A 25,654-nucleotide genomic window follows, 5' to 3' on the forward strand; every position below is an offset into this window, starting at 1 on the left:
GTCTAATCGTATATGTCAATGAACTATATGTTTTTGTTCACATATGTTACTGAACAACGTGCCTTTATCATATCAGATAACGAACTATATGTATCTTTACCATATCTGTTGATCTGCATTCGTTCAGATATATTCGTATATTTGCTAACAACAATATTTCAACAATATTTCATTAAGATTATGTGTCACGCAGATTTACAATTTTATAATTTGAATAATTTCATAAATTTTTTTATCAGCGATAAAATTATCTACGAGCCTCAAGTTTGAGAAAAATTAAGTCAAATTAGAACGGAACAAGGTCACTTCGATCATGTTTATAGAATATGCTCTGTGCATCACATACATGCCAGTTAAGGTGTGGAAATTGTTTGGCATAGTACTTTATTAAAATCATATTATTTGACTGTAATTGCGTGTTAAATCTTTGATATTTTAGTTAAAGTAGTTTGTGTAACTGAATTAAGGTTTCTAATTATGTGGTCAGAAATTATATATTCATTAACTTGAATGTCAGTAATAAACATCTCACTGACGTTGACGTGATGTGTGTCCTCGCTAGATCCATTTCTACCCGATTTCATCCTGACCGCTCTTCTGCACAAAGGCAGATATTTTATCAGTGTCATTCACTCTCGCATCTTAATCAGTTTGTACAAGAATGTTAAGACAGATTGCTTATTTACATCGTCCGTCGTATGTACGAGAAATGCCCCTGCATTGAAAAGTGTACAATTATTTCAGTTTTATTAAATACTGAGTATTGCGGTTAAAACATTGCTCTACATAGATCAAATTTTGTTTCAAATTATTAAATCATTAAATTGTTTCAGCAAGCAAGGGGCTAAGTATATGATGAAATCAACAATCAACGGTAGTTTGTTTGCCTGTGAATATTTATTCTTCTTTAATGCTTCAGATTATATATTTTTCTAAGGTCCCTTCTCATACTCTAAGTCGTGCAAAAAATAATGAACAAACGGCTTCAAAGTCTTGTGCATTGTTGCCCAGTACTGGAGTTTTGACGATGCCTCTGGACGTATGCCGTGGTGGAAACTATTATCTATATTGCGATTTATGTTTCCTTTTCGTTACAATAAACCAGGGTATTCAGAGTATCTCCCTTTGTAAAGTTATTTCACGTGCTGGTTATGACCCCTAAGGTCTCTACACTTACTTTGCTAATACTAGTTTTAATTCTAACTGATGGGTGATCGTTAATCATGAAATTGGGTAAGTCTGTTAGTTCTTCCTCGACCCCACGAATGGGTCCAAATAAAGAAAATCGGAGGAAAATATCAATAAATCTAATGTATAAAGATAATTTTCGGGCCCCAGCAAATAGTTCTTTCCCATTCACCTGTATAAATGTTTTGCTATAGTTCGATCAACATTCTTCCAAAGTGTCGTAATTTTCTTACTTTTGTAATGGACACTAACTTAATTCGCTATTTTCGAGACATATTATCAGTGAATGTAGATTTTCGTCAGCCGGACGATATGGTTCCAGAATGTCAAGCACGAATATTTCTACAAGCAGACAAACCTTGATCATGCCCATCATTAGTAGAAAGAATATCAATGTCAGCTTTAGTCGGGATATATTTTAGGTGTCTGGATTTTAATCACATTTTTCAATGATTCTGGGCCGAAGGGTTTAAATACACAAATATATTAATTCGGCAATACGAGAGAGAGAGAGAGAGAGAGAGAGTTGTTGTTGTTGTTTTAGGGTTTGACGCCATTTTTCAGCACTATATAGTCTATACATGGCGACCAGTATAAATGGTGGAGGAAGAAACCTGGAAAAGCCCAGAAAGAAACCGACCGATGAGAAGCTACTGGCAAGCTTTCTCACGTAACCACCTCGGCAGAGTCCGAGACTAGAACCCACGCAGAAGTGAGATGGCAGTGATCCGTAACGGTGAGCGCTTTAGACCACTCGGCCGCTCGGGGCCCAGAGAGAGAGACAGAGACAGAGAGAGACCGAGAGAGAGAGGTGGGGTGGTGGGAACCTTAAACAGTTTGATGTATGGTTTTGCGATGGAGAAATACAAGTTATACTTAACACATGCATAAATATATGTCCTTAAAATTGAATTAGGATACCATTTCTTCCTTTACGAAACTCTTAAAGAAACAGAAAGTCACTTTTCCTCTTTTTATTATTTCTCAGCACAACATTTTAAATATTTTCAGAGAAAACTCATGAAACTTGTATAGCTCTGACTGTTCGATAGATACATCGTTATGCTGATGGTTTGGCGAAGCTATAATGCCATTATCAAAAGAGAATCGAATGCCTTTGTATGTCATTGGGAAAGCCATTTTTAACTGCCAGTTCCTCGGCATGATATAGCCAATAATGTGTTAAAAATACAGTTCAAACCACCGAAAACAAGCGAAAAAATAAAGCAAAGGGAAATGTTTCATACTTGTTTTCTATGTTTTAAACTTTTACCTTTTACATAAATGCTTCTGTAAAGCTATATAAGTAATTTTTTGACTTTATCTAATTTTGAAAAACAGCGCGTGATTTCTAAGTGCTTACTATATATATATATATATATATATATATATATATATATATATATATATATATATATATATATATATATATATATTGAATCGTCAATCTATGTATCTCAATATAAATAGAGAAGTCGATAGATAAAAGTAACTACTACACAAATTTACAAGTTTCCGCTCTAAATTTAGTTGAATTCGCAAACTTTATCTGGACATAAAAAGAAGGTGCAAACCATTCTATGTTTCTGATTAAATTAGTACTTTTTCTCAAACTGATATAAGCCCATCTGCCATTTCTTTCTGGCGTTGTCATCAAAATCCAGCGCTGCTTCTGACATTAAAATTATATATATATATATATATATATATATATATATATATATATATATATATATATATATATATATATATATATATATATATATATATATATATATATAGAGAGAGAGAGAGAGAGAGAGAGAGAGAGAGAGAGAGAGAATATCTACGTTAGTTGAATAGATATAAGAAAATAATAAATAATTCACTCACGAAACTAAAACATTTCGTTCAGGCAATAGCGGTTTCACCATTCAGTACAAAACTATAGATCCACTGCACGAGTGAAATCTATCCATATATCTACTAAAACAAACCCTGATATTGTCTTCTTTATTATATATTTTAGTGGCAAACAACGTCAACTTGTACTGATTTTGTTTCTCCGTTTAGTGTTTTTACGACCAAAACAAGTAAATACAATTATTACATCTATAAAATAAGTTTTGAAATTTTAGAATAATTTAGCAGAAAATGTTTACATATTTAAATCCTACATATAATGATTCATATTCGGCATTTTGTAAAAGGTAAATTCGTACGACAAATGACTCGAATTTTTACTAACAAATTTCGTGCGCAGATTAATTCAGTGAATTGTTTTGGTAACGGTAGCAAAATCAATCAAAACATTAAAGTAAAACCTTTTAATGACTGTGAATTTACCTGTTATGGTTTGGATTTTATTAGGTTGTTTAACTGTGCATTCAGACATGAAATATATGAGCAAGGCACGCTTGTAGTCTGGTCTGGTAATAGAGGTTGTACCCAAATTTGGATGGTCACTTAAATTCAGTTTGCAACCAACACTCACCCATAACCGATTTCTCCTTCGTTTCCAGTCATGACTATGGATGTGATTAGAGTTAAATCGCTTATTTAACAATTATGTTTAACCCAGAGTTTTGCCCTAAAACGTTTCACGGTTTGTCCAGGAGTGTAAATGTACAGATGACACTGAATATTGAATACGAACAGATCATGCAAGTTCAGCCAATGATAATTTGCACAATTCATGTGGAAAATTAATTTGAATAGTAAATTTAATACTTATTCGGTTGTTTTTTTTCAGCACTTCCGCAAAGCCTTATAAATTACAGATTTGGCATCTTGCAAAATATGTTCATTCTAAGGGTGGAGAGAGAGAGAGAGAGAAGAAAAAAAGGACGGCTATTTAGAAATTTATCAAACGTAATGACAGATGTATCTCTTAATTGGGAAAGAAGGTAGATCCAGCGGTGGTATCACCATATCGGGGATATCACTTTCATCGCCTCCTTGGCGATGTCAATTAGTTTCACAGTCATACATTTCATTATTTCATTAAAGAATATATCATAAAAAATAAATTCACATTAACACGTTCACTATTCAGGTCATTGAGTGCAAACAAATGAGGTAGGCTATATCATGCTTCTTTAAGAATTACGGATGTAGAATCTATTGCAAATGTAATTGTTTCACGGGTGTCTGCTTTTGACGTAGTCGATCCAGCTAATGAATGAAGCCACACGGGTATAGACACCGGGGGCGTTTCTCTGACCACACCCATAACCCCAGGAAACAATACCTGCCAGAGCCCAGGAGTCTCCCACCTTGCAGACCAACGGACCACCGGAGTCTCCCTAAAATTAAACAAGAACGTTTATTTGATCAATATAAGAACACAAACTGAATATATTCTATGTTTTGACTCTAAAAACAAGTCCAAGTTTGATTCAGTTTTAAGCTGACGCTTGTTTCAAGAAAGTTACAATGGAAAATGACACTATTACCGCTTCGGGACATAATGTGTTAGCTCTTAATTTTATTTGACGAAGTTAATTGATTGTGATGAACCATGGATTCCACTGTCAATTAAAATAACTGGTAGAAGCTGTCATACCCAAAACAAAGAATTTGCAGATTTCGCCTGTATTTAATGCGGCCAATCATTTGGACATTAAGTTCAGGAATTGATGTTGACCTGTGTGCTAACATTACCTGGCAGGCGTCTTTGCCGCCTTGTGTGTATCCTGCACAAATGTTGCTATCGTGTACCGTACCGCGGCCAAGGTAATATTCACACATGTCGTTTGAGATGATCGGAACATCCACTTCCAGCATGTAACGTGTTGCACTCCCACCTTGAGATAGACACACATACACATATATAGTTATGCATATACGAATTATATCTATACATTGAATATTGATATCATATCTGTTTGGGTCAATCATATCTGTATCGCAACCTATAGAATTGGAATCGGCTAAAAGGCTATTAAAAATCCAGTACCATTCCCATAACAAGAACTCTTTAAAATTTATTTAAAAAAACAAAGATGACAGATGTATTTACAGAAATAAAGACATAAATCACGATAATAACAATACTGAAAGATAATTATGAAAGATTAGGATAAGAAAACAGGAAATGATTCCAAACCTTGTTGGGAGCAAATGCTCATGAGATTTACTGTTGTGCTTCTTTTCTTCTTTTTTTGCACTTTAAATATTTCCTCTTCAAAATAAATCCATATATATAGTTTAGTTCAAGAAGCAGCATGTGTGATAGGTTTTTATGCATGCCACATGATATAAGCTATGTTGATTATCTTCGTATTTATCTCCAAAAAATCCACTGGAAGTGTCAATTCAAGAAATATTTTAGATATGCTGACGTAGGGAACTACCATTATTCCTCAGCTGTGTGAAGCTAAACAGTTGCGGAAATATTATGCTTTGGAAAAAGGTATCGTTTTGATTTCCTGAATATGTAATTTGACGTTCATCCTCAAGAAGATTGTTTAACCAGGTAACATTGGATTGTATGTATGATTTTCCATATGAAACAGATTTGCATGAAACCACGATTAGAGTTTTATCACCTCTCACAGTGCAAAAATGTAAACTCTTTCGCTATTCTTCGGCTGAATTATTTTGCATATTGAAGCATTAGTTAACACAAGGGTAAGCTGGAAGTTTTCATGACATACTGCTGAGAATCACCCGTTATACATAGTTAAATCCATAACTGTATTCTAATGCATGTAGTGTAATTTCAGCTTTACAACTGTTATGCAACAATTACATTTATCTGATGTTATGTATATTTGATTTAATTTATATTTGACTTAATCTAATTATTTGTAAGTTTTAAAATATTTCTATTTTTAATTTCATAACATGTCAAAGTAATATAATTTTGTTTATTAAGAATTTGATATCTTCCAGAAATTAGTTGGACCTGACTGTTTAGTCGTTAAAACTGAACGTTTGCTGACATAGTTCGTGGCCTTGACTGAGAATCAAGTAAACAACTTCTTTCTTATTCTTAATGTGTGAATTGATAATAGTGAAATCGAGGCGGTACTGGAATACGTGATCTTAGACATGTGAATACCTTCTAAAATGTTCTGGAATGTGATCACGTGACCCTTATAGGGGTATCTGTTTTACGCATTATTTGTCTGTATAACCTTTATCTACGGAGAAATAATCTCAGTTGGGCTTTACACTGGAAAGTGGTTGTTTGCGACCAGTTTGGAGTTACATTTTAATTTTTATATAAATTATTTGGATTCTTAAAGATTGTTTTTTTTTCCTGGAAATATGTGAGTGCTCATACAGAATTCTTGGACAAAGACATTTCTTTAAATTTTATTCGGATATTCAAACACCGGAATATTGTTTGTGAATCAGCAAAGAACTGTAGACACATCTGTACTATAAAGGTTATGGCATACGTCATCGCCGTCCAATTTGGATTTTTCGTCGGAACTCAAACTTAAATTCAGTAGAACTTTTCATTACTACAACATCTAAAATTTAATTCGTGAAATATTCTTGGATTATGTTTGCATTTTATTTTTAAAACCGTAAGTTCTTATTTATGTATTGTTTACAGTGTTTTTCCAGGGAAATAATTTATTTGCCACATTTTCAAAGCTTGTTGTTTTCATTCTTTCTTTTGTTACTGTACATTAGAGCCTAAAGACGTAACACTAAATCAAATAGCAGTTGGCGTCTCTTTAGTAGTTTGAAATAAATATCTTAAATTCACACTCAATACCATCGTGAAATGGGTAGCAATGGCGTAGTCCAATGTGAAAATCGTAAAGCAATACATAACTAGTCATAAGTTTATTTTTTTTAATCAAACTCTTTTCTTGTATTGATCGATTTTAATTTTCAATTAGTTTTTATGTCTGTCTGCTTTGCGGTTTTAATTCTATCAGGGTTACACTTAGTGTCTTTCACCTATTTTCTGTTTCATCGTTTTATTGATTTTGACAATACTAACTTGTACCACAAAAACACGATTACATATATCCTTTGGAGTTTTACTTTGATATCAATTTCAAGATGTAACTTATTTTAATAATTCTGTAAGGTGAATGTAACGTCTGCTATTGTTTTGGTCTACCCACTCAAGATGTAAGTTATTTTAATAACTATGTGAGGTGAATGTAACATCTGCTATTGTTTTGGTCTACCCACTCAGGATGTAAGTTATTTTAATAACTCTGTCCTCTCCGATTTGTAGTTGATAAATCGTACATTGTTTTCATAAATCGCATTACGTAGCACTCCACATTCCTTTTGTTCTTTTTTCTTATCTCTCAATCCACATTTCTTTTGTTTCTTTGTTGTTATCTCTGTTAATCATTTTGTGGATCTTTGAATTAAAATATTCATACATTTACCTTGCCCAAATCAATAACTCAACAAATTTAATGGTAACGTAAAATATGATTTTGTTACATTCATTGCAAACTTAGGGTCGTGCTGTTCCTTCGACACATTTAGCTTATTTTGTTTCTGCAGCTATGCCAGCCACCACCCAGTTCACTTGTGTACAGCTATGTTGTAACTATTAAGATTGGCTCAAGGTACAATCCAACCTAAATCATTAAAGTAATCCGTTATGCACAAATTGTAGTGGTGTTTAATTAAAAAGGGGTAAAGTTTTCTCAGAAAGTGGAGACATTTCTAGCTATGCCTGTAATCTTGTCATGACTTACTAAGTCTTTTTCTTTACTAAGTCTGGATTTTAAAACTTTCCATGCAAGATTTCAGCGGCAAAGTGCTTGGTCTCTCCTTCTCTTTCGTGTCTGATGTCAGCTGGAAATACCAGCTTCATAAGAAAACTCATTGTCAAACATTTTGTTGTCAGTCTCAACTGCTTCTAATTTCTCGGCGATAGACATGCTCATAACCTCCTCGTCGTTATTTACGATAATCCCCCAATAATCCCCAACAGCAAAAGCACCATTTGCACCCATTATTAAAATTACAGACGCGTGTTGACACTTTTAGTAGTTTAAAATGTACATCAATAAATCATTCCCTATGGTTTATAAGTGGACTATTCTTGAAATTTCAGGTTGTTAATGGCAGAAAGAGCGAGTTGGATGCGTCGATGTCGAGGCCGTCAGAAATTAAACGTGGGGTAAAATTTCTTTCAAATATGGTACATTTCTAGCCATGCCACGAATCTTGATATGACCCCCTGAGTCTTTTATACTTCGTCGGAATTTAAAAAATTTAAATACAAGATTTCAGCAGCAAAGTACTTGTTTGTTTTACTTTTTTGTTTCTCTCTCTCTCTTTCTCTCTCTTTCTCTCTCTCTCTCTCTCTCATGTTTGAAATACACACCAGCTTCGACTGATGATTCATTGTCATATTGTCATACATTCTGTCCAAGATATTGTTTTCCACCTCAACTAACTCTAATTTCTCGGCCTACATACCGTGAAATGCACATAAGCTGCTCGTCGCCCCATACGTTACGCTCCAGTATATTTTATAAGTGAACCATTATTTAATATTTCAAGTTGTAAAGGTAGTTAGTTCCAGGCTGTGGGTGCGATGTGGAATTTAAGTTGTGTGATACGGAATCACATAATGAATATCTCTATCGCATGCCAGATCAGCCGTGTAATATTAAATGGGTGTGTAATAAAATTATATATGTAATAATCACCAAATATATGTGACAAATTCAACCATTTTGTAAAACAAAAAGTTAATTTGTTGAGCTATTTTGTATTGAGTAAGAAAAATACGATGCTAATATTAGTTAAGTCGAAATAAGATTCTTCGGGAATGTCTGTACAATTATTTACTTGCAGAAACTACTGACGTACTGGTACAGCGAAAGAGTGCCGTGGTACATACATTGAGAAATATAATTATCGCAGTACACCGATATACCGATAATACCGCACATTTCTAGGATGTATTTATGTAGGTAGGTAAGTAGGTTGGTAAGTATGTATAACACCAGAATAGTTCTGTTTCAAAAGACTTTTTTTTAAAAAAGACAACTAAATTTCCAATGTTTTATCACATCAGCATGACCGACATGAGAGTAACGAATATCCTGATGAATACCTTTCCCAGTAAGAGATAACTTCATTTTTAATAGATTTTTTTCAACTTCTCGTCGCACATGACTCCAAGACAAGAGCTTTTAATACTGAATGCGGTTTTTACCTACACTGAAAATGTTATTACAAGGTAAGTTTGAGGATATAGATTTTTTGTGCTCAATTTACAATTTTGCAATGTTGTTTCGGTCTACATTTCTGGGAATATTTCAACATATAAATCACAGGAAAACACAACGCGAATATGTGTATAGACTTACCGGAATGTGTGGCTCCCCATCCTGTGACGGTACAGACTCTGTTCGTGAAATCATCGGTTTCTCTCGGCAAGCAAGCTGCTCTGACATGCATACCGCTTAGATCTACGGGCCTATCCAATTTCATCATTGCAATATCGTTCTCATTGGTCTGGGAGTCATAGCTGCCATGAACACTGATAACGCTTGCGCGATGGATGTTGGTTGTGTACATTTGTGACATGTCATGAACGCCAAGAGCGACTGTCCAATAATCACCAGACATGCTTAAATAAAATTGTTTTAAAAAATGTTTTTATTTCATACGTCAAAACTGTTTTCGTTTCTTCATCGTTTATAAAACATAGCTCACAAAATCTAACAATAGGTATTCAAAATGAGCACTGAAGCAGGTAAACGTTTTCATGACACTGGAACGGTTACGAGTACTTGTATCTGCGCTCATTCCACTTCTCGTTGTATTTATTCATGCTAGTTGGAAGTTTCTTTGGACATATATTCAGAAAGATTAGCATTAGGTGTTTAGTTGAAGATCGTCGTTTGAAAGTCTTTTCAAATATTAGAAATTTCTCATTACGTAGACGGTTTTGTTTAGTTTTTCTGCTTACGATCAACCACAGGACGAGACAGACATATCATATTTCATGTCGAAGTATTAAAAGCAAGTTGTACATGAAGGACATTCAGGAGACTCTCTCTCTCTCTCTCTCTCTCTCTCTCTCTCTTTACCCTTCGAAGCAATGAGCTGCTGTTACGACCCAGTTCTGGTCAATCAAAGTTCCACCGCACAGGTGGCTTCCTCCGTACCTCACAGACACCTGAAAAAGGCAGCAGTAGCAGTATTAATAATGGTAGCAGTAGTTGAATCAACAATGTTAACAAAAGTAGAAGTCTAAATAGTTCCTGCAGGATGTGTATGAGAAGGAGTAACATTACCCATATTAACACAATGCAGGATGTGTACTACAATGAGCAACAGTACCCATATTAACACAATGCAGGATGTGTACTAGAAGGAGCAAAAATACCCATATTAAAACAATACATGATGTGTACTAGAAGGAACAGCAGTACCCATATTAACACAATGCAGGATGTGTACTAGAAGGAGCAAAAATACCCATATTAAAACAATACATGATGTGTACTAGAAGGCGCAGCAGTACCCATATTAACACAATGCAGGATGTGTACTAGAAGGAGCAAAAATACCCATATTAAAACAATACATGATGTGTACTAGAAGGAGCAACAGTACCCATATTAACACAATGCAGGATGTGTACTAGAAGGAGCAAAAATACCCGTATCAAAACAATACATGATGTGTACTAGAAGGAGCAGCAGTACCCATATTAAAACAATGCAGGATGTGTACGAGAAGGAGCAACAGTACCATATTAACGCAATGCAGGATGTGTACGAGAAAGAGCAACAGTACCCATAAAAACACAATGCAGGACGTGTACGAGAAGGAGCAACAGTACCCATATTAACACAATGCAGGATGTGTACGAGAAGGAGCTACAATACCCATATTAACACAATGCAGCATGTGTACGAGAAGGAGCAAACAGTACCCATATTAACACAATGCAGGATGTGTACTAGTATCAGCAACAGTACCCATATTAACACAATGCAGGATGTGTACTAGAATGAGCAACAGTACCCATATTAACGCAATGCAGGATGTGTACGAGAAGGAGCAACAGTACCCATATTAACACAATGCAAGATGTGTCCTAGAAGGAGCAACAGTACCAATATTAGCACAATGCAGGATGTGTACGAGAAGGAGCAGCAGTACCCTTATTAACACAATGCAGGATGTGTACTAGAAGGAGCAACAGTACCCATATTAAGACAATGCAGGATGTGTACTAGAAGGAGCAGCAGCACCCATATTAACACAATGCAGGATGTGTACTCGAAGGAGCAGCATTACCCATATTAACACAATGCAGGATGTGTACGAGAAGGAACAGAAGTACCTATATTGCAGTACCCATATTAACACAATGCAGTATGAGTACGAGATGGAGCAACAGTACCCATATTCACACATTACACGATGTGTACTAGAAGGAACAGCAGTGCCCATATTAACACAATGCAGGATGTGTACTAGAAGGAGCAACAATACGCATATTAACAAATTGCAGGAAGTGTACTAGAATGAGCAACAGTACCCACATTGCAGTACCCATATTAACATAATGCAGTATGTGTACTAGAAGGAGCAGCAGTGACCATATTCACACAATGCAGGATGTGTACTAAAAGGAGCAGCAGTGCTCATATTCACACAATGCACGATGTGCACGAGAAGGACCAACAGTACCCATATTAAAACAATGCAGGATGTGTACTAGAAGGAGCAACAATAGCTATATTAACACAATGCAGGATGTGTACTAGAATGTTAATATGGGTACGAGAAGGAGCAAAAGTACACATATCAACACAATGCAGGATGTGCACGAGAAGGAGCAACAGTATCCATATTAACACAATGCAGGATGTGTACGAGAAGGAGCAAACCGTACCCATATTAACACAATGCAGGATGTGTACTACAATGAGCAACAGTACCCATATTAACACAATGCAGGATGTGTACTAGAAGGAGCAAAAGTACCCATATTAAAACAATGAAGGATGTGTACGAGAAGGAGCAAAAATACCCATATCAACACAATGCAGGATGTGTACTAGAATGAGCAACAGTACCCATATTAACAGAATGCAGGATGTGTACTAGAAAGAGCAACAGTACCCATATTAACACAATGCAGGATGTGTACGAGAAGGAGCAACAGTACCGATATTAACACAATGCAGGATGTGTACAAGAAGGAGCAGCAGTACCCATATTAACACAATGCAGGATGTGTACTAGAAGGAGCAGCAGCACCCATATTAACACAATGCAGGATGTGTACCAGAAGGAGCAGCATTACCATATTAACACAATGCAGGATGTGTACGAGAAGGAGCAGAAGTACCTGTATTGCAGTACCCATATTAACACAATGCAGTATGTGTACAAGAAGGAGCAGCAGTGCCCATATTAACACAATCCAGGATGTGTACTAGAAGGAACAGCAGTGTCCATATTAACACAATGCAGAATGTGTACTAGAAAGAGCAACAATACTAATATTAACACAATGCAGGATGTACTAGAAGGAGCAGCAGTGCTCATATTCACTCAATGCAGGATGTGTATAAGAAGGAGAAACAGTACCCATATTAACACAATGCGGGATGTGTACTAGAAAGAGCAACAATATCCATATTAACACAATGCAGGATGTGTACTACAAGGAGCAGCAGTGCTCATACTAACACAATGCAGAATGTGTACTAGAAAGAGCAACAATACCCATATTAACACAATGCAGGATGTAGGAGAAGGAGCAACAGTACCCATAATAACACCATGCAGGATGTGTACTAGAAAGAGCAACAGTACCGATATTAACACAATGCAGAATGTGTACGAGAAGGAGCAATAGTACCCATATTAACACAATGCAGAATGTGTACGAGAAGGAGCAATAGTACCCATATTGACACAATGCAGGATGTGTACTAGAAGGGGCAACAGTGCCCATATTAACACAATCCAGGCTGTGTACTAGAAGGAGCAGCAGTGCCCATATTAACACAATGCAGGATGTGTACTAGAAGGAACAGCAGCAGCCATATTAAGACAATGCAGGAAGGGTACCGTTACAACAGTGCCCATATTAACACAATGCAGGATGTGTGCTAGAAGGAGCAAAATACCCATATCAAGACAATGCAGGATATGTACTAGAAGGGGCAACAGTACCCATATTAATACAATGCAGGATGTGTACGAGAAGGAGCAACAGTACCCATATTAACACAATGCAGGATGTGTACGAGAAGGAGCAGCAGTGCCCGTATTAACATAATGCAGGATGTGTACTAGACGGAGCAGCAGTACCCATATTAACACAATGCAGGATGTGTACTAGAAGGAGCAGCAGTGCCTATATTGACTCAATGCAGGATGTGTACTAGAAGGAGCAACAGTACCCATATTAACACAATGCAGGATGTGTACGAGAAGGAGCACCACTACCCATATTAAGACAATGCAGGATGTGTACTACAATGAGCAACATTACCCATATTAACACAATGCAGGATGTGTCCGAGAAGGAGCAGCAGTACCCATATTAACACAATGCAGGATGTGTACTAGAAGGTGCAACAGTACCCATATCAAGACAATGCAGGATGTGTACTAGAAGGAGCAGCAGTAGCCATATTAAGACAATGCAGGATGTGTACTAGAAGGGGCAACAGTACCCATATCAAGACAATGCAGTATGTGTACTAGAAGGAGCAGCAGTGCCCATATTAACACAATGCAGGATTTGTACTAGAAGGAGCAACAATATCCATACTAACACAATGCAGGAAGTGTACTAGAATGAGCAACAGTACCCATATTGCAGTACCCATATTAACACAATGCAGTATGTGTACAAGAAGGAGCAGCAGTGCCCATATTAACACAATGCAGGATGTGTACTAGAAGGAACAGCAGTGCCCATATTAACACAATGCAGGATGTGTACTAGAAGGAGCAGCAGTGCTCATATTCACACAATGCACGATGTGTACGAGAAGGACCAACATTACCCATATTAAAACAATGCAGGATGTGTACTAGAAGGAGCAACAATAGCTATATTAACACAATGCAGGATGTGTACTAGAATGTTAATATGGGTACCGTTACCCATATTAACAAAATGCAGGATGTGTACTAGAAAGAGCAACAGTACCGATATTAACACAATGCAGGATGTGTACTAGAAGGAGCACCACTACCCATATTAAGACAATGCAGGATGTGTACGAGAAGGAGCAACAATACACATATTAACACAATGCAGGATGTGTACGAGAAGGAGCAACAGTACCCATATTAACACAATGCAGGATGTGTACTAGAAGGAGCAGCAGTGCCCATATTAACACAATGCAGATGTGTACTAGAAGGATCAACAATACCCATATTAACACGATGCAGGAAGTGTGCTAAAATGAGCAACAGTACCCATATTGCAGTACCCATATTAACACAATGCAGTATGTGTACTAGACGTAGCAGCAGATCTTATTAACACAATGCAGGATGTGTACTAGAAGGAGCAGCAGTGCCCATATTAACACAATGCAGGATGTGTACTAGAAGAAGCAGCAGTGCTCATATTCACACAGTGGAGGATTTGTACGAGAAGGAGCAACAGTAAACAGTAACACAATCCAGAATGTGTACTAGTAGGAGCAGCAATACCCATGTTAACATAATGCAGGATGTGTACTAGAAAGAGCAACAGTACCCATATTAACACAATGCAGGATGTGTACTAGAAGGAGCAGCAGTGCCCATATTAACACATTGCAGGATGTGTACTAGAATGAGCAACAGTAGCCATATTAACACAATGCAGGATGTGTACGAGAAGGAGCAACAGTACCCATTATTAAGACAATGCAGGATGTGTACTAGAAGGAGCAGCAATACCCATATTGACACAATGCAGGATGTGTACTAGAAGGAGCAACAGTACCCATATTAACACAATGCAGGATGTGTACTAGAAGTAGCAGCAGTGCCCATATTAACACAATGCAGGATGTGTACTAGAAGGAGCAGCAGTGCCCATATTAACACAATGCAGGATGTGTACGAGAAGGAGCAACAGTACCCATATTAACACAATCAGCATTAATACAGCGAGCAGCAGCAGTAAGTGGAGCAGATAGAGTATGAAGATAGGGAATAGACGGAGCAATACCTGAAGAAGTAATAGTGATAGATGTGGTCATTTAGACAAAGATGTTACTGATAAAATCACTAGCTATCATTTGTAAGAAAGAAGGAGAATGAAACGAATTGCAATGTCGCCGATGCCAGAAGGACGACAGCTCAAAGCTATAGCTAATGAAATTATATTTCCCGGCTACATGTATAAATAAATATTTAAAGGCAATGAAAATCAAACTGGGATCGCAGTGAACGGTTGACCAATTGTGTCGTCTTTTAACTTTTGTATGAATCATTACGTTATTATACATAAGCTGTATAATGGTTTGAGTTGTGACAGAAGACCCAAACACATGTGTGGTGTCACTTAAAATAGTACACAATTTCATATAATTTCAACTGAACTATTTTCTTTTCCGTTTTTGTGACATGTTCTTACTACATAATTACGTTTATGAAATAATCTTGATTATATGAAACTTAAAATGCTAACTAGTAGTTTAAAATGAATCAACAGGTTAAATGCAAGGGCGAATGCTCAGAATACGATTATATGACAACCCCAATTTATTCATCGATAACCTAATAGAGAGATAGAGAAAGAGAGAGAGAGGAGGCCTTGTGAAAATTGGACGAGAAATGAAGACTTTATTGTGATTGACAACTGTATATGTTATGTAGCGAAAACAACATATGTGTGACATTAGCTCAAATTCAACCACTGAGACACCAGTTATAAAACAGCAATATTTATACTTCGGTGGCATTTAGACTGGCTATCGGTACATCTTAATTTGATTTATGCAACAGTTGGCTGACAAATGCCACCCAAGGCCGATGAACTCATTAGCGTATGTACAGTACCTGCCATGGATATTCCCCTGGGGTGGAGAGAGATCCGCCAACGATACGGTGACTCCCGGTCAGCATCGGATGACCACATGATCCTGCAAAAAATGAAAACGGCGTGCTTCATACGCAAGGCGGAAAAAGAATAAAGAAGACAGAAAAGAAGAAAACAGATATGTTAGGAAACACTCCTTCCCCCTGCCCAAACCAACGTTTTGATGTACAGACGTTAACGTTTTGATGTACAGACGTTAACGTTTCTTTACCAAACTAACTGATATCAGTGCGGAAACAAAAACCAAAACTGACGTCCCAGAAATGGGTATATAAACTGAGCGTCCGCCTCGGAAGCGGGAGGTCGTGGGTTGGAACCCCGGCCAAGTCATACCAAAGACTTACAAAAATGGTACGAACAGCTGCCTCACTAGGCGTTCAGCATTAAGAAGTTAGTGTTAGGACTGGTCGGCCTGGTGTCAGGATCATGTGACTGGGTGGGACATCATGCTACATGTCTGCGGCACTTTGCCCCAGTGCTAGACATCACTTTAAACTGCCACACTGCAGACATCTTAGCGATATGATTGAAAAATTGTTAAAGCTACGTTACGTTAATCCTAATCCTAATCTACTCAACCCCGGTTACCACTGCAACACCGCGGCAATGGACTTTACTCCAAACACCTTAGCACAAACAAACCTCGCTGTATTGCTGCACCGTTAAACACGAAACCAAACCAAATCTGGATCTTAAAATGCATTACCGTCTTTGCCCTCAAAATCATGATGCAATCTATTTATTTAAATTTATTTATCGTTAATAAACCCTAATCACATCCATACGTAAGTTATCTTTATATCCTCGAGAGTATTTCTATCCAATTGTATCTCCGTGTAAATTAAGTGTTTGTCGTTTTTGGATACATTTTGCACTAAATTTTTAATTATAAGCTGCAATTGTAATATCACGTAAAGTACTAATGTAACATCAATACACAGAGTATGACGTTAATGATACTTAATTTAATGCAACATAAGCAAGACACATATAATGCGTCCTGAAAATCAACGAGTGCAACTGTATTAACTTGGCACTTTGCAGAATTCACGGTATAAGGGAGGTAACCCAGTATAAGCCTCTAAAGTTCTCACCCTTCGAATTTAACTTCCAAAGAAGTCAGACCCAGTTTTTAAAAAATGTCACAGTGATTTGCCACGAAATTTAGGAAGGTAAACCCTTCCTAATAAATACAGCATATAAAGTATTGATCAATTTCAAGGTCAGAGTCTTAATGTTGTTGTGAGTATAAAGACATAATTATAAAGAAACTCCTGAAAGTGGAAAACATCTTTTATAAAATTGGTACTATTAATTCTTTGATACTGTGGACTCCTGTACTTACCACTACTGGAACTTCCGGATCCTGTAGACCCGGATCCAGTGCCGCCACTTCCGATCGAACCTCCATAGCAACAGACCTCCAAGAATCCACAGTAGCTTAAGGTTTGAAGGGACCCTGATGGACACGCGCCCCCGAGTAATGATACGCACTGCCCGTGGTAAAATGACTCGCACGCTGATACAGACACAGAAAAGAGAATCTGAGAATATTTTATTTGAATATGCCATATTTTTTAACTATATCACTCATGAAGACGTCCTTATAAATATATGACTAAAAACCATGCCAAAGAAAGGGGTTGAAACTATTTTACCGAATATTATTTAGTTTGGTTTTGCCGTTTGCTTTTACTAGATCGAAGATGGTTGGATTAAAGAAATGAACTTTCACTTTGTTTCCAATTCATATATATATATATATATATATATATATATATATATATATATATATATATATATATATATATATATATATATATATATATATATATATATCTGCATGTACAAGCATATCTTCAAATTATGGACATATTTTTATTTTGTTCTATGTCAACCATAGCACACTTCCTATTCAACTTCGTACCTAATTAGAACATACATGGCATAACCGTTACCGAAAAATATAAACGAAACATGTGATTCTTTAGTTTGCGTTCTTAATTTATTACACGACAGTATCGAAATGAACACCTTTTTCATTTACGAAGTTGAAGATATAATACGTGATACGCAAACACGTAACGCCCTTAGCTGGTACAAAATTAGGTCATTATCCTAAAGGTCATCTATCAGTCAGTGAAGGTCAGTTTTGAATGACATTATTCGGGGAATGTTTTTTCTTGAGATACGATTTATGCGCGGCTGATGATGATGTCTGTGCCGAAGAGAAGAAAATAATATTCATTAATATTGTCCAAATGTAATTATAATTGCTGGAAGTGGACTTCTTTCTTCTCAGCATGCAACAATGGAACCTATTTAGAATATATTCAGTAACACGTATCAGAAATAACCCATAGTCATGGTGGAAGATTTTATTTATTTCCTTATCTAAACGCAACTCATGATTTTAACCAACATTAAAGTAGCCACCAAAGTTCACCTCTGTTGTCCAGTTCGTTGCAATTACTCAGGACTTGGAATTCAAAATATTTCCTATTTTAATTAGAAATGAAAGCCCCACGAAGTGTTTTAAGAATCAGTCATAGTCCATCTGGGATGTCATATTTGGCTCCTCGGAAAAAAACAACAACCCAATGCATTATGATGACTACTAGTATGTACTGAAAACTGTAAAAATTTAAGAAGATTCAAGTAAAGGAAAATCGTACTTTATGGAGGACAAACACCCCTACCCCCACCTAATTTACTTGCATTCAAGTTTGATTACATTTGGCGTTCACTACTTTCAATGTTGCATTTGCATATAACATATATTAAAGATCACATTTAGAGTGAACGTTATTTATCGATCTTGTCAGTATGTAAAAGCGATATTGTTTAACGTTATTTATCGATCTTGTCAGTATGTAAAAGCGATATTGTTTGCATTAGGAATTAACCTTTTGTGGTTATCTTGTGTAAAGATTAAATTTAATTTTACAATACACGTCATTCCTGGAAAAGTAGTCTAAACGTTTTTGTTTTTTATATTACATTCGATCTGGGCAACACCCCACCCCTACACCCCATATATATATATATATATATATATATATATATATATATATATATATATATATATATATATATATATATATATATATATTCAAACTCAAATCGATAAACGCGGAACACGTTGTTATTAATCATCTAGCATAAATCAATATTTTGCATTTGTGTATATCACAAATAAATTTTAGTTATTTCGGTTGATGGAGGACTTCATACAAATTTCTGTAATACGTGTAATGAGATGTCTAGTTACTAAAGTGAAGAGCTGATTTTGCTATTTTTGTGTATCAAAGTGAAGCGCTGAATTTGCTATTTTTGTGTATCAGGGATGAGCAATGTGACGCCAGGTTTGATATGCACACTGCAAGAGAGAGTCGAGCTACTATGAACAGGTTATAGGTCAATCGTTGTTTTAAAGAGCACGTACATAACGTGCATTATCTGTTGGATTCCTCTTCTAGCCCAGGGTTATCACTTACACTCAAAATCTACCACCTGGAGCAAAATTTCAAGATGGCAACAACTGCTCCCTGTACAAGTGGGATGAGTGATGTCCTGACAAAGTCAAATCTGACCGCATATTGGTGTATACTTACCTGTTTTTGGTAATCTTTAACTGGACATGACCTGGTCTGAGGACAAGCTTCAAGTCATGACCTGGTCATGCAGTACATACAGATTTAGGATTGTGTCAAATGTTGGTATAATCTGGGGAGAAACATTTTAATTTGAAAATGTGTCCCATTTTATTTTATTATAAAAAAAAAAATATATGCATCGATTAGTACTTGCAAAGCGTCCAATCGCCATTGCACTATATAATGCAGTAAATTTTAAATTGTTTTTGTAAGCGCGCGCCTTAAATTCGGTTTTTAAATTATTTCTCGACCGCTCCCCTGGCCAAGTGGTTAAAGCGTCCGCCTCTGTGCGGGAGGTCGTAGATTTCGAATCCGGGCCGAGTCATATCAAAGATTCATTTTTAAACAATGGTACATGCATCTGCTTCGCTTGGTGCTCAGCATTAATAGATCAGTGTTTGGACTTCTCAGCCTGGTGTCAGGATAATGTGACGGGGTGATACAAGATGCCACGTGTCTGCGGCATGAAGCCCCAGTGCTAGACATCAATATAAAACTGCCACGCAAGAGATATTGTAATGATATGACAAACATTGTTAAAGCTACGTTAAAAATCCAAAACACGCGCACAAATACACATATTACCTCTCCTACAAGTACAAGGGTAGCATGCAACGTGAACTCATCTATCCTACCGACCATGGATTAAGGCCATGTGCTTCCTAATACGAGGACAGAACTGATTGTTGACACCGTAACATTACCTACATAAGGGTAGGATAATCTGCGATGCAAAATATAGACGGTATTGGTTATTATTTTTAAACGTATATGATAGCAGAATCCAAACTTCATGGCAAGTTACGTGTACCAATAGCAAATACACTGACAATTTTGAAAGTTTCTGAAATAAAATGGACTTTATAAAATTTGAGAAAACCTTGTAATTATAGGAATGAATTGAACGCTATTGACTTTTATAGTCTGTTCAAATCCATTTTTAAATCTGAAAATCAAAATCTCTCTCTCTCTCTCTCTCTCTCTCTCACACACACACACACACACACACACACACACACACTCTCTCTCGTACACAGCTCCAAATCATATACTTCAATCACTGATCCGTACTGTGCGACCCATCGGTTCAATCAACGTTGTGGTTACTAGTATTTGCAGATGGTACGGACATACCACACTGCCGTTAATAATGATGAGAAATGATCAGCTGCATATCATGTTAAATACCAAGGTGTAGAACACATCAGTCACGACTTGAACTGAACTGCCATATCTCACGAAAAATAATCAGTGTTAACAGAACACACATGTATACCTCAAGTACCAAAAAACAAATACGAAGAAATACAGGAAACTGCGTGTAAAGCCTTGGTTAAAGCGCAACTTGAATACGCTTCCTCAGTGTAGGCGCATATACATTGGCGGCGCGATGGTTTGAGGCGCCCGGAGGCAATGTTCTTCAGTGGCGCTCCTGCGGCCGGGGGCAATGTTCTTTAATGGCACTCCTACTTTGCCACAGTGCCAGTAGCTTCTCGTGGGTCGGTGGTTCTTTCCGGGGTTTTCCGGGTTCTTCCTCCACCATTAATACTGGCCGCCATGTATAGCCTATCGTGCTGAAAAATGGCGTTAAACCCCACAACAACAACAACAACTTTGCCACAGATAACAGTTTTTCTGTCAGTTGCCTGCCTCCGTCCTCCTTTGTCAAGAACTGACTACGTTACACAAAGGTGAGGTGAAATACTGTGCAAATTTCAGATAAAAGAGCTCCCGACGCCATCCCCCTTTGCATGGCGTCCTGGACAGATTACTCCACCACTTACGCAGACATAGACATACACAAATTTGAGAATAAAAGATGAAAACAATATCAAGTAGTGCACCTCGATGAGTCAAAAATAATTACTCGTAAACTGCCTGTGTAACTGATATGCAGATCAAATCAGGCTGTCTATCTGTCCCAAGACGGCGCCCCGCTGTTTGATTGGTCATGTTTTACAAAATCGTACATAAACGTCTGAATATTCCATTATCGCCTTGTAAAAGAACAAAAAGACACGTGCACGTCTTCATTTGCCCAAATTCAGTCAAACATGAGGGATGTTGTTCTCTTCCTCTGAACATTGTATAGTAGAATAAAATTCCTCAAAAGTCTCTGTCTTTCCTTGATATCAGCATTTTGCGCTGTCATTTTATACCATAAAATAATTGACTTGCTTTGGTTCTTTGTTTGTTTGCTTGTTTTATATTATTTTGCATTTTTCCCTAATTTTAGCAATCGTCACAGTCAAATGTTCGCTTTGATCACGTTGTCGTTACTATTTCGTCGACTACTAAATTTTCACGGACGCGGAACAGATCATAATCTAAGAGACTGGGTCATTACATCTTTTTACAGGAATGCTTCTAACTGGTACCGATCCGGTGGCCTAGTGGTTAGAGCGTTGGCGTCGGATGCGGGAGGTTGTGGGTTCGATCCCCAGTCGAGTCATACCAAAGACTTACAAAAATAGTACTAACAGCTGCCTCGCTTGGCGCTCAGCATTAAAGTTAGTGTTAGGACTGGTAGGCCTGGTGTCAGGATAATGTGACTATGTGGGACATCATATTACGTGTCTGCGGCATGATGCCCCAGTGCCAGACATCACTTTAAACTGCCACACTGTTGACATGTTAGCGATATGACTGAAAAATTATTAAAGCTACGTTAAAAATCCAAATCACAAACACACACACTAACTGGTAGTCACCAATGCATTCGGTTGCATGTCAGCAAGCAAGTCAATATGGTACAAGTTTTGGATCCCGTTCTCAAAGCTTTTTAAATGTTTTTTTTAGTATTATTATATGAGGAGGAAATTTTATGCATCATAGAAAAATCTCCTGGCAACTAATAATCAAATCGGTCCCAAATCATGATGATGTGATTAGATTTGTTTACGTTGTCTTTTGATAATTAAGTTCTACTCATGCCTTTTGTAGTAAAAATACAATTCAGTACTCATACGTTCACAGTAATGTATTTGTAACATCGGATCTTGTCAACATTTAGTGACAGAAACTTATCTCTTATCATAGAAACCTCTTTAAAATTTCAAACATATAGGCACACCGTCATAATAATAAAACTCCAGTCTTATCTAAACTCAAAATCGTTTTCAACGGCTTGATTTGAATTGGTTTTATGGCTCCCATTTTCTTATGCATGGCAAATCTTTACAAACTTAATCACGAATATTCGGAATCTTCCGCTGTTTCCCGATCTTATAGGATTTATGGTAACTTTGCTAGAGTGTAAGTCTTTTGAAACTATTACGTGTGAATATTGCACTCAGATATATTTTCTTTTATTTCCATAAGCAATGAAATTCTTACTGTGAAATTTCAAAAATATCAATTTTATCACTAAAACTTTTATTGCTCGTATAATCTTCAGGCTCTCCCTTTGGAACTTTCCTTTTGAAAATACCATTCATACAATTATCTTATACAATTTGATTCATTGAATTAGGAATATATTTTCTCCTAAGTAAATTACTTACAATATACAGCCTCCGTGGGGTAGACATTAAGAAGTACATAGATCATGGATAGAAGAGCGATCCCCATCTTCTTGCAAAGGTCAGCGACAAAATGGACGGATTACAGGAGTTTACGACTTGCTCTTTATCTGTGGTCATCTTATCTCCTCAAGACTTTTCGTATATGCCCATTAAATCCCACATTACTTGTCACAGACTTACAAGGTCCTGATCTGGTACAATGGAGCTAAAGAAAACCTGACTGAGGTCTTAATCTTCTTTGCTTACACTTTTTGATAAACCGAGTTAAAACTATTTCATTGATAATTCAATAAAATCAATAAAATGGTTTTAACTCAGTTAATCGAATGCAGGGTGATTCGATTCTCTCCGGTTTTATAGCAGTATACCTTTAAAGGGAAAAATACGACCAGAAGTTATGCTCATATTCTCATGGGACAAAATTACTTGGATGTTGAACTGATCAGCTTCGAATGGAAAGAAGGTTACGAGCCTCCCATTTCAAGTCACGCTCTCTGTCAAGCATTAAAGCTTTCGGCAATGTATTCTTTTTTTTTATCTTATGCTAGTTCATGAATCACCGGAGTTAAATATCAGTTTCATCTTGTCACTAAAGACATTTTGTTTTCAGAGACACTAGTAACATTATGACTACAGAATTTCATCTGCCACGTTGTCTATATGTAGGTGCAGTTGTAGCATGTCTACATGTCTAATGTCTACATGTCAAGCAAGATGGCCACATTTAAATATCACTATTAACTTTATTTCAATTTTATTTTACAAGCGTGGGTGATCCAATCTTGAGTTAGGAACATAACTAAGTTATTATATATATTTTCTGCGAGAAATTGCATAACAAATGACAGCATGACATAACCAGTAAACGGCTGCCACTAGCGTGAACAACCTGCTGCTTCTATCTGTAATGCTCTTTAGGCTACTAAATATGTTTGAGCATAGAGTAAAATAAAATTGTTTGCTCTGAGTGATAATGGATAAATAGATATATTTCAACTTGAAAAATAAAATTATAAAATAGTTTCTAGATACAAGCGAATATATATTTATATATATATATATATATATATATATATATATATATATATATATATATATATATATATATATATATATATATATATATATATATATATATATATATATATATATTGGCAATTTGTATGGATTTTGTGTCAAAACTCGTAACTCGTTAATTTAGTACCGATTGTTATTCCTGAATGTACTAACTCTGTTCACAACTTTTCTGACTACAATTATACCGCCATATTTGATCGTTCATAAGAACGTTTCGATGCGATACTGATATCAATCCATGCTAATCGTAGCAAGGATCATGATTATTAACCAAATCACCATCTCGGTTTGAACTGAAAATTTAAATCACCAAAAATCGGTCGAACTGCCGTTTGCAAGGACAGAGGCACATATTGTGTAAAATCTGGAGGTGATATTCTCAAAACGAAAGCTAGAAAGGAAAACAGCGAATGTTTTCAAATAGCGTTAAAGAATGATTACGTCACAGAAATTCTTCAACATAACCAGAAGAAGCGTCTTGTTCTTTCTCGACTTCAAAAAATTTTACCGGCAACACAACGTAACAGCTCCACTGACATCACCGTTATTATGTGACACCATAATGTGAGCGTTAGCGGAATTCGTCCATCGATAATTTACCATATGCAGGACTTTTTCAAAATTCATTTGCGTCATTAAATAAAAAAGGTAGCTTCAGATGTATTGTATATCCAATTATTTTGTAATAACCGTTGAGCAAAACTACATTCAAACTATTATTTATTTGATTCAAATATACAATTAAAAGCTTGCTTAGACCGCTCCGTGGCCTAAGTGATAAAAGCGTCCGCCTCTGATGCGGGAGGTCGAGGGTTCGACCCCACCCTCAATCATGCCAAAGACTTTTCAAAATGGTACTTGCAGATGCTTCGCTTGGCTCTCAGCATTAAGAGTTAGTGTTAGGACTGGTCGGCCTGGTGTCAGGATAATATGACTGGGTGGGACCTGATGCTACATGTCTGCGGCACCATGCCACAGTACTAGACGTCTCCGTAAACTGTCACACTTCAGGCGATAAGACTAAAATTGTTGATGCAAAGTTTAAAAAAAAAAAAAGAATCACACGCACAAATGACACAAAAGCTTGTTTAATATCATTACATTACGTGAAGACATTTTACAGGTTATACCTTTCCCCGTATTTGAATATGAAAACTACTGAAGAGCCAATTCGATTACATCGACACATTTCAGTG

The 25,654-nt window shown here is 36.5% G+C and overlaps 1 protein-coding gene across 1 annotated transcript; it reads right to left on the reverse strand.

The window, feature by feature from the left end:
* Positions 1–3,060: 3,060 nt before the first annotated feature.
* On the reverse strand, positions 3,061–23,493 carry LOC149793119 (tryptase-like). Its single transcript, XM_089966299.1, has 7 exons — positions 23,361–23,493; positions 17,547–17,720; positions 16,162–16,244; positions 10,209–10,297; positions 9,483–9,745; positions 4,831–4,973; positions 3,061–4,472 (listed from the first exon to the last, which is right to left on the reverse strand). The coding sequence occupies exons 1-7, from the start codon at positions 23,425–23,427 to the stop codon at positions 4,308–4,310; spliced, it is 984 nt and encodes a 327-aa protein (XP_089822425.1). The 5' UTR covers positions 23,428–23,493; the 3' UTR covers positions 3,061–4,307.
* Between the last annotated feature and the right edge of the window lie 2,161 nt (positions 23,494–25,654).

This window comes from Sinohyriopsis cumingii, chromosome 8 (assembly GCF_028554795.1).
Source record: "Sinohyriopsis cumingii isolate HCF-2022 chromosome 8, ASM2855479v2, whole genome shotgun sequence".
NCBI lineage: Eukaryota > Metazoa > Mollusca > Bivalvia > Unionida > Unionidae > Sinohyriopsis > Sinohyriopsis cumingii.